Consider the following 11,732-nt stretch of genomic DNA (forward strand, 5'->3'; position numbering starts at 1 on the left):
TATATATATATCTTTGTTTTCTGCAGATGTTAACAGAGAAACACCAGGCTGAGCGCAGGAAGTGGCTGGAGGAGAGGCTGTCCCTGATTGGTCAAGCTAAAGAGGCGGAGGAGAAGAGAAATCAGGAAATGAGAAAGTTTGCAGAAGACCGAGAACGCTGCACTCGTCAGCAGAGCAACTTGGTAGGAAGATCTGAATAAGAACGTAAAACAAGAATATGTCTAAAGCAGCTGCTGCCTGAATCTCCAACATGAATCAACTTTTTATTCTTTAAAACCCAAAAGTGGAGCTGCCTAATTTAATAAGCAAATCTGACAAAATGCTGATGTTTTGATCTAAAACTCTATAAAAAGTGTAGAGAACCAAGATTTAAACAAAAATATTAAAGCTGCTGCTGGTGACTCATCAGGGTAAAAATAGTATCGCACTGGACTGTTACTAGCTGGCAAACAGCATTTAAGAAAGTGTTTCTAAAATCTCTCAAAACATTTCTGATGGTTTTCAGTTTTCTGTTGTAAGTTGTAGATCATGCAGTGCTTGAGTTCTGAACTTGTTCAAAAAATGTGTTTAACAGATTTCTTCCTAAAATAGTCAGCCATTGTTGGCACTTCCAACATTTTTCAAAAGTACTTGAAGCTGTATTTTGACACCAGCACTGGTGCTCTCCTCTGACAGCAAACTTGTTCAGGTCTAAAACTTCATTTGATGATAAATATTTTGTTAAAAACAGAGTCAAAGCTGCCTAGCTTCATTTGAAATATGTAGATTCAATTATAAATCTAAAATCATGCCTGTTCTGAATTGTAATTTCATTGTGCTCTGTACAATGACAATAAAGGTCTCTCTAATCTAATCTCTAATGTTGCTTCAGGACCACGCCTTTACCAAAATGATCTGTGATCTCAATGGGATTTGTCTGGTTAAAAAAAGGTTAATAATGACTTAAACCTGACTTAAGGTGCTAACAAAACGAGCAAATGTGGGGAGATGTGGAAAACAAAATGTCTTTATTTGATAAATATAATTGCTCTTCTCACTCTGAAATGACAGAAGTGTTATTAATCCAATATTAGCTCATAGAAGTTAAAAGTGCCACATACCCCCAAAAACCACTTAGTGTTTAAAAGGAATAGTCAAACAGAACCAGAACTGTGACCCAACATCCTCTTACAAGAAGAGGATCCTACTGAAAGTGGGTAGTATTAGTGAAAATTTAGTGCTCATGCGATGGCTACCGCCCAAACCGCCCAGTCACACTAACCCCGGTCATTATGAAATGCTTTGAGAGGATTATTCTGAAATGCATCAAGGATAGCCTCCCTGCTGGCCTGGACAAGTTTCAGTTCGCCTATAGGAAGAACTGGTCCACAGAGGATGTTGTCTCCATAGCACTACACACAACCCTTACACACCTGCAGCATCCTGACACTTATGTTAGGACGTTATTTGTCAACTTCAGTTCAGCATTTAATACAGTCATCTCAGAGAAGCTGATAGTGAAGCTCCACGACCTGGGATTCTCAACTTCAATGTGTCTTTGTATCGTTTCCCAGATGGCAGTGGTACAAACAGTTTATGTCCTGGGTGGGTGGGATCAGCAGCAACACGACTGGCCTTTCATCGCAGCAGGGTTCGACCAGATTTGTTTTTACCTGCCCGATAGGGCAGGGGATGAAAAATGGTACCTGCCCGAAACAAAAATGTTCAAAATTTGATAAAATATAAGAAAACCATGTACTGTATTTGTACTACAAAAATATTAACATGGTTACACACAGAGGTAAATAACATATGCCATCTGATTAAACAGATGCACAGTCAGTCAATTGTTTTATCAAAAACATCTTCAAAAAGCTTTTTTAGACCCGACCACAACCACTCGACTAAGGAACAGCTTCTTCCCAAGAGCTGTTAAATCCATCTGTCCACCTTCCATCCCCTCTACCCCCTGCAGTCATACTCACATCCATTTGCTGCACCTTGAGGTCAAAATGAGATCACAACAAATATAAGTTTTATTATTTTATTTATATATTTACTTATTGAGGGCAACATGACAATTTTGTTATGTTCTAGAAACATAATGACAAATAAAAATCATGTCTTATGGCATAAATATGAAAATATTCTGAATATTTGTTGAACTAAATAAAAATAAACAAAAATACTGCAGTATTAGAAGTAGAAATAATAATAATAATGCTGCCTGATGAGTGGGAAAAACATTGACATTTCCTATCTTATCTAAATTTATTTTAAATTTAGATACATTATTATAAATATATTTTCTAAGATTTCTGTCTTTCTTTTTTCAGGAGTCTCAGCTTGTAGAGAAGGAGAAGACCATGGAGAATTGGAGGAAGGAGAGAGACACTCTGGTTTCATCTTTAGAAGTCCAGCTAAAAAAGCTGCTTTTCAACCAAGCAGAGAAAGATAAACTCATCCAAGAGCTGCGGGTACAAAACTCCCAGCCACCACGAGAGGTCAGTGTTGCATAAAAGTTGAGACAAATCTGAGAACCACATATTTTACATGTCAGCTGTCAGAACTGTCTGTTTATAAAATCAGTGACACGTCTTGTGTGTCTCCATGTCACGTGTTGCTTCAGGTCCAGTTCAGATCAAGTTAAGGAGACTAAAAATGTGTTCAAGCTGATCAGTTAGCATCTGTATTTATATATAACATTCAGTCTAAAAAAAGTTTTAATTTACAATAGATTGAACAATCTATTGTCTTGGATTAATAAAATATACTAATAAGTTAATTATTTGACCTTTTTTAAAGCAGTTTTACAAGAACAAATTTCTTCCTCACTTAATTTCTGTTTAGACCTTTTTTACTAAGTGAGTAGAACCTTAATATGCAGAAACAGATTGTCTGTTGGCAGCAAACCAGAAACTGTGGAGAGCTCATCGTGTATCAGCCTTCATGGACATGGAGATGAACGTTTTGCTTCACTTAAATACAAGGACCTGTTTTAAACATATTGATTGGGATCAATGAAACGTAAAGCTGGGTTTTTATTTGTGCAACTAAAATAAGCTGTGAAAAAAATAATATTCTGCTCTTTATTAACATTAAAAGCCTGACCAGGTTAGGTAATTAGCAGAGTTGTTAGCCTTCACAGCTAGCCTGTAGTAGACTCCTTATATTTTACCAGCTAACATGCTAACTCTTGTTGCACGTTTGTTTCAAAACATCTTTACTTTAAATACATAAATGATGGATCCATCTCAGATCTGTTCAAGAATGACTTATTTTCACTCGGTGACTAATTTGTTTGAGAATGACTTTCTACTCTGCATTTCTGTCTGCCTGTCTTAAGTTTGCTTTTAAGGAGGAAGAGCCACATGTGTGTGGTTATTAAGGTGACTCTGAGCTACTTGCAGCTGTTTTAACGTCTGCTTAGAGCTTTGCTAAATTTCTATTTGTAATTAAAGTTTCAAGCAGCACCATTCAACGTTCCTCAGAAATGTTCTAGTTCTGATTATGAGTGTAACTGATGTCTGATAAAGTCCTGATTAAATGTCATTGTGAAACAACTTACATATGTTGCATCTAATCTAATAAATGTAACAAGTTCCACACCAGAATGTAACGCACTATGAGAATTCAGTGAAACAAAATATTAACTGATATATTTATTTATTTATTTGTAATGTTTTGAATAGAAGCTTAAATTAGAAGCTAATCAGTGTCTAATAACTTTGTGTGTCAGGTTAATGATGGAGGTGTTGGTGCCAGTGTGACCAGACTGCAGGCTGCTCTGGCTGAGAAGGAGGCAGAGATTCAGCAGCTGAAGGAAGCACTTGAGGCCTCAGCAGCTAAACAGGACGGTTTGGTTACACAGGTCAGTTAAACAAAAACAGACTAGGAAGTTTTTTTTTTATAACATTAAACAGTTAATTTTGCAGTGGTTGTGTAATAATGATAAGTTAAAAGAGGAGTAAAAAGTGGAGTTGAGAGTTTTAATGCTCCAGTTAAAACTCTCATTAATCGATGGAAGACGTTGAGCTTTTGAGCAAACGTTTGTGTGCCGACCTGTAAGTGACATCACCATCAAACATGGGAGGGCTGGTCTTCTGAACAAGTATAAGTCTAGCAAAGAAAGCTTTTTTTATTAATCCTAAACTATAATTTGTCAGTGTAATTTGAAAATGATAGAGCATTGTTTGGCCAGGTTTCAAAATCTGTAACGCTTTAGACTTTGAACTTGTTTCAAACAGAAAATTAAAACTATGAAGTTCTGCAAACATTCGTGAACCTGTTCTGTTTTCTTTTGTCTTACAACAGACTAAAAACAATGTGTTTGCTGAGAAATCCAAGGATGAAAGTGTTAACATGAGACCAGAAAGGACCAGTAACAGAGCTTCAGTCAGCAGTCAGGTAAGCTTAATGGAATAAAAAGAATACATATCTCCATAATTCTTACGTTTTCAGGCAGGAACAAAATGCAACAAATGATAAACTGCTCTAAAAAACTTTATTATGAGGTCTAGAGACATAATTATGCAATGAAGTGATTAGTAACACAGGTTGCCATCATCTCCTGGCTTCTATGTGTTTCTTGGTGAGTGGCAGTAATGCAGCCTTTGGCTTGTGTTCCCACAGAGCTCAACTGGCTTTCCGTCAGTCCTCGAGTCCTCAGAGATTTCCACGGAGAACGGCAAAACAAGCCGCTTTCCTCGTCCAGAACTGGAGATCTCCTTCAGCCCTCTGCAGCCGAACCGCATGGCTCTGCGGCGCCAGGGGGAGGACAGCGCTGTCACCGTCAAGATTACACGCACAGCAGCACGCAAGAGAAAGAGCGGCGAGATGGAAAAGGTAGAAAGCACATCCATCAGGCGGTAAATGTACTGCACCTGTAGTGAAAAGAAAAAGGAAAAACTATAATGACAGGTTTCCTCAGCTGAGATGAAGCCAGCTCAGGATTTATTTTGGGTTTTGTGACAATAGAAAATGAAATTGTAACGTTTTATGCTCAATATTTTTGAATACCAGTGACAATAGACACTTTGGAACCCTATTTTGAAAATTTCTTACAGGTTTGCTGATTATTTTAACCAAAGTTGTCATTGCATTGGGTCAACTACCAAGTGGCTTAGAGTGCACAAACTTTGCTGTTCAGCTGAGAAAACCCATGAAGTTAAAATCCTTGTTCATTGGTTGGCATTTCATTCAGTTTTGTTCCTTATGTTCCTCGTTTTTCCTTGTTAGGATGAGTAGTTGTACTGCTGCTGCAGTCATGCTACTGCTACACTTCAGGGTGATTTCTATTCAGCAGATATTCAGATACGTACATGCACTCACTCCCGTGGTTGTGAGATGTTCTTTATCGCATGGACATTTTACTCTCAGAGTAAATGCAGAGCAGAACTCGTAACAGCAACAGAGCTGCAGCACAGTTGGCAGAGAAGGACGTTTATTTTCAGTTGAAGGAGGAAGGGAGGAAGTGAAGAATGTGTTAGAAGAGGAGGGGGAAGACAGTTTTATATTTCCGTTGTTGACCAAGGAGATGGTGGGGGAAGAGTGCACGTACGTGATACATGCGTCTATTTAATTGGACCAGAGCTGAGCAGGGTGAGTTCAATCTATTTGTTCAACAGATGTGGCAGATAGACAGTGAAAGACCCGTGTCCCCCTGTCAGATGCCCACTGCACAACAGCCGGCTTCTGCAAGCTTCAAGCGCTATTCTGCTTAAAGGCTACGTTTACACTAATGCTAACTAGGGCTGCCACGATTAATCGATGACTAATCAATTATTAAAATAATCGATGACTAATTTAATAATCGATTAATCGTTTTCTTTTTTTTGTTGTTCTTTACTTTGTTTTTCTCTCCAAACTGCTTTGACACCTTCCACTGCCACATCTGCCTTTCTGTCCTTGACACACATGCACAGTAGTGGTAACTGGGGTAGGCCGTGGACGTCACAAGACATTATACAGACAGGCTCTGGTATCATGGCTACCTGACAACAGAGCTCAAAGTGTGGGATCATTTTAAGAAAATGAAAGAGAAACCTGTGCAATATCTGCAGAGCAGAACTTACCTTCCACAGCAATTATTTTTAGTTAGCATATAGCTAAAATCTAACGATGGTTATGTAATAGCAGCTGCATTCTGACGTGATAAGCTTTATGTTTTATATTCAATTAACTTATGATCTGATTAGTCGACTAATTGAATAAATAATCGGTGATTAATCGATTATTAAAATAATCGTTTGTGGCAGCCCTAATGCTAACAATGCTACGTACAACACAGTCTGTGAAGGTCTGCAGCTTTCAGTCTGCTGTAAAATGTGTTGCAGAGTGTTTCCGACTCGCAGCGGGAAAACATCAATCTGTTCTGCCATCTGATAAAGTTCCACTCGACAGAACATTCTGAATGTTGGAAAACGAGGTTCCCAACAAGTTTAAACCCTTTTCCTAAAACTTCACCGTCTCCCCATTTGCAGCTGTTTTGAGCAAAGTGAAACCAACGCAGCGAACACAAATGTTTATGGCAGGCCGTTTATACATATAATCTGCTTCACCACACTTACATTCCAGTTGTCTGGAATTGGTTTATGACTAGAAATATTAGTTAATTTAATATATCTCTAACTGAATACAGTACAAATAAGATCAGATTTACTATTAGGCTTCAATTCAGTAATCTGAAATAAACTATCTGAAATATATTACTTCGGAAAAATAAATTAGGACTCATCGTAAATTTAAGATATCTCGCTTTTTGTTCTGACAAGTCAATATTGTATTATAGATTTTCAAATGACATCAGTTAGGTACAGTAAATATTGGTGTTCATGGCAGTTTTTCTATTTTTATTCACATCGATATCAAAATTGTATTGTATCTACTGAAAGTTATATCGTGATACAACATATTGCCATATAGTCCAACACCAAATGACAATTTTTATTACACAGTAATGTCAATGAAAACAGTTTTTTATGTCTTGCAGAATCTGAATCAGACAAGTAAACTTCATTTTGGCTGGGTAAATTAATTTAAAGGGGCAATATCATGTAAAATCAACTTTTTGAGTTTTATATCATGTTATAATTTCAAACTCTCACAAAAAAAAACATGCCCAAAGCCTTGCTTTGACCCATTCATGCATGTTTGAGAAATCCTGCAGCTTTTTTAGGCAGCCATGCTGAGGAGCAAAATGACAAGTGGGGACCAGAAACGCCTTTTGGTAACAGAAACGCCCCTGAGCCGTGTCTTTAAGCCGAACTTCCTCATGGCAGAGCCCCTGTGTTTGTATACATTTCCTGTGGTTCATGCTGCTGCATGATCTTACTGTTCATTTGATTTGTTCACTGGCCGGGTTACGTCACACAGATGAGATTAACTTCACATTATTTATATGTAGTGACTATCTTTTTTTGTTTTGTTTTGTTATTTCACACGGAGTTAAACTCTACAAAAAGAAGCCAACGTTGGCTAAAGTTAGCTTACCGTGCTCGCTGTTGTCCTGCTCTCGTCTTTAGCGTCATACTGCTGGATAGTCCGGTACAGCCTTTGGTACTTTTCCTTCGAGATTGGTGTAGTCCATTATTATTGTTGTCGCAAATAAAACTAAACAAGATTTGCATGTTTAATTATGGGGGCGGCCGACTCTCTGCTCAGCTCAACAGGGTGGGGTTTAGAGTAAGGCCAGGCTGAGAGAGCAGCAGCGCCATCTACTGGATGAAGGCAAAACTACACTGAAGCAAGGTTTAAATGGATGTTTTCAATTAATCGAATGGAAAAAATTTTAATCTAATAAACCATTATTCGACATTTAATCATAAGTCAATAAATTGTTTACATCCCTAATTGCCACACATAGTGTTATATTATCAATGCCGCAAATGCCGAATTGACAGGTTAGTCCAGTATTAAAACAGACATTAGTGGTGTGCGACTGCTCTTCTGAATAAGTGAAACCTATGTAACACAGTTGTTTACACTGAAATTAAAAATATTTGACAAAAGAAAAACCGGAGCAGGACTGCAGAGAGAGATACATATGGCTAAGATTTTTATGTGACTGTACGACCCACGGGAGACACGACATTAACAGCAGTCATCATTTCATTCCTCGGCTTTAAAGCAGATCCTTTAATTCCACAGCTGACGCTGCTAAAAATGACTTTTTTTTTTTTTTTGTGGATCTCCGAGAGCAGAACTTCAATCTCCAAACTTGTAAAGTTCTTTTTTACTTTGCGATGTCACTTAATGAATGGACACTTCCTGGTATGTGTGGCAGGAAACGTATATCCTTATATGGTGTTTTTGGGGTGGTAATTATGTAAATCACCTCTCCTGTGCACGAGCAGCTGGATATGCATTCATCCTTTACACTCCTCATTTACACACTTTTCCTGAAGGTAGAAGAGTTTGTTGAATCTTACATGACATGTTCGTATGAACCCTTTGTACGAACAAAAGTAGGAGAAATTTAGGATAAGAATACGAACATGTTCTTGCATGCGGCCCAATGAGTTGCAGACTTTGAATCCACAGTAAGATGGTTTTGAGATGGAAAATATGGTTCAAAACTGAAAGATGGGTGTTTATTCATGCAAATGATAGCAGAACTTTGTGTTTGAACTCTCACTGAGAGAAAGGAAATGGTACATCTGGGCTCCTCTGCAGGGCTTATTGAGTACAAATCAGTCTTCACAAAGAGTTTTCTCTCAGTGCTCCATACAGTACTGAGGAGAGCTCACACTGCTGAGAATAAAACATCATTTCTCAGGAAATTGCTACCATATGATGATGATATTTGTGGCGCATTCAGTGCAGCTTTCGGCTCTCATTGAGAAGGTTGCAGGATCTAATCCCAGGCAGAAACCTTTCTGGGTTAGACTAATTGGTAACTCTAAATCCCTAAGTGTGAGTGGAGAGAATGCTTGGTGGCCCTATGATGGACTTGTGACCAGTGACCCCCTGTAACCCTGAAAGGAAGAAGCAGGTAAAGATGATGGATGATATTGTACAACAAGAACAAGGGACATTTAGGAAATTAATCTAACATCAGTCTAGTAAACTGGACAGCACAACAGATTTCTGTGAAATCAGGTAAATATTGAAACATTGTTTTAAAAACCAACTGCAGAGTGGACAAACTGACTTTAAAAAAACAGGATGGAGAGAATTCACTGGAGGGTATAGAGGGTAAAGGTTGTTTTCAGGTCACCGTCTCACTAGATTTGATTTAAAGCAACAGAGAAGCTGCACTTATGGTAATTTGTTTACTGAGGAAGGAGGTTAATACCTCTGGTGCCTTTGGTTCCCAGAGGCATGTGACGCATGTGAATCCTACAAAGAGCATCATAAAAAAGATCACATCACTAAAACCTGTTAATGTGTTAAATATTTACTAGAAAGAGGACATTGGACGAGAGATATTCTACAGCATGTTTAAATTTTAGTAAATTAACACAATAACTAAATCAGGCTGCATTTTCATAGTAGTTATATTAAGAAATCTACTTTAAAATTTTTCTTTATGGCTTTAAATTTAGTAAGATAAAAATTGGCTTGATCAAGAGTAGTATATTTCATCATTATTTAAATTTGTAAATATGATCTTATTTGTAATCCCCAGTTGTTGGGGACGTGCTGATATTGTGAACACTGAGGCATGAAAATACTTAATGCCAGATATTCATCATTTAAAACACTTGATCAAAGTGTATCAAATAAACTTAAAGCTTAAACTAACTCTGAAACTAGCAGTCTTTGAAGATTGTGTGCACATTACAACAACTTACAAAAGCAAACAGATTTGAAGGAAAAAGTAGGCACAGGTGCTCACAGTTTTAGAAGAGAAACAAAAAAAGATGGGGAAAAAACTGGTGAAAAAATAAACTCAACACAAAATGCAATCTGAGGTCTAATTGCATAGTTTATGTAAATGTACTTCAGATGAAACTTCCCAGGTGCACCTCGACTCTGTCATCTTCATTCTTCACAACACAAACCTTGATGAATAAAAGATGAACAGAACTAAGTAAGCTGATTTTGTTAGTCAGAAAATTTAAACATGATCATGCAAAAAACAGATTTTAATATGAGAAGACTTTGTTAGAGCCAGCCCATCATATGAACCCAGTTTTAAAAGATTTATGGTGTGAGAACAGTCTGGTTGTACCTTACCAGGTTAACCTGTTATTAACAGATATACAGTTTAAATCTATAAAGATGTTATTCAAACGGATTAACCAACATAGCCAGGTAAACTTAGCCTTGACACATCTTTTAGAACAACTTGGTATGGAAGCATTGTGATCATTTCTAATGGGTATGAATCAAACATATATACTTTCAGGTTAGCTCATGTGTGATGTACAGATAGATGTAAAGCATAAATAAATTAATAAATCCTCAAATTTACTATTTAATCAAGTACTAATTTAGGACAGTAGGTATATTAGTTTTTTTTCTTTTCCTTATTGTAAACTGTTCAAAGTTTTCTAAATAACATTAGCATGAGTTTTAGGATTTTTTTTTTTTTTGCAAACATTTCTTACTCCTGCAAATGTTTTTATATAGCACATACAGGGTGTATCAGAAAAAAATTATACTCTCAGAAAAATCGCCATAAAATTAACGTAGATAATAATTTTGAAAATGTGGGCATAACCTGTGGTACAGGGGATCATTCTGCTTCTAATGACACCAAAATCTTAGTTAACGCTCCAGTGAGCAGGGACAGTTGGAAATTCACAAAATTCATGTTCTTTGCGCAAGGAAATATGAGGGTTAAAATACGATCTGTCACATAAAATTTAAAGTTTAAATGGTATTTAACACGCATGCCAAGGTGTTTTTAAAAATATTAACCCTTTCATGTCCTAACGCCAAAACAAAAATATCTCATTTTTGAATGGATCATAACCAAGGGTTAACAAAAACATGTGAAGTGGCCGTGGACAAGTCAGTTCAGTTTCAGTTCAGTTTATTTATATATCGCCAAGTCGCAACACACGCTGTCTCAGGGCACTGTACATGAATAAAAGAACAGTCTAAAGAAGAAGCCAGCAGATTGTGTTGAATCACTTCATCACAGTCTCCCGTCCTGAGCAAATGGTGGAGAGGAAAAACTCCCCATTAACAGGGAGAAATCTCCAACAGAACCAGGCTCAGGGCAGGCGGCCATCTGCCTCGACCGGCTGGTTTTGAGGGACAGGAAATAGACACAGGTAAACACAGAAGAACTGGTCCAGGACAGCTTTGATGAGCAACTGGTCTGATCCTATTGACCACATGAACACACAATCGTCGTTCACTCCTTCTTTCCAGTGACACTGTTAAGAAAAATGTAATGTTTTTTTCTCCTCAGAGTCTTCATCCAGCACTTATCAAAGTTCTCATTCTGTTTCAGAATCTTCTGTCTGAGAAGGTTCTGACCCTGCTGAGCCGCCCCCACCTCAAACAGAAGCTGTAGTTTCACATTAAAGCATTGCCTCATTGCTTTGACTCGAAGCACTGAAGCTGACTAAACACCAAACACACTACATTACATTCTAACCATAACATCCAAACAAGCTAAATATGATACAGCTCTCTGTGTTCGACTACTCCACCTAGGCTGTATTTTTGAGTGCAGATCCAGTGAGAAACTTGCTGTTTCAGCAACATTTAATTTAAAAACTGTACTTTTGAGGTTAAACAAATGTTTGTAATTAATTTAAATAAATTACAAGTTAAAAGGGGTATGGAAATTTCTC

The 11,732-nt window shown here is 37.4% G+C and overlaps 1 protein-coding gene across 1 annotated transcript in view; it reads left to right on the top strand.

Annotated features, from left to right (window-relative positions):
- Nucleotides 1-26: 26 nt before the first annotated feature.
- LOC106525091 (kinesin-like protein KIF20B) overlaps nt 27-11,732 on the top strand; it is a gene marked incomplete at its 5' end in the record, with an annotated part of 32,220 nt that continues 20,514 nt past the window's right edge. The window contains 5 exon segments of the mRNA XM_014019203.1: nt 27-182; nt 2,316-2,483; nt 3,719-3,850; nt 4,294-4,386; nt 4,612-4,824. Coding sequence (XP_013874657.1) covers nt 27-182; nt 2,316-2,483; nt 3,719-3,850; nt 4,294-4,386; nt 4,612-4,824 — 762 coding nt within the window.

This window comes from Austrofundulus limnaeus, unplaced genomic scaffold (assembly GCF_001266775.1).
Source record: "Austrofundulus limnaeus strain Quisiro unplaced genomic scaffold, Austrofundulus_limnaeus-1.0 Scaffold211, whole genome shotgun sequence".
NCBI lineage: Eukaryota > Metazoa > Chordata > Actinopteri > Cyprinodontiformes > Rivulidae > Austrofundulus > Austrofundulus limnaeus.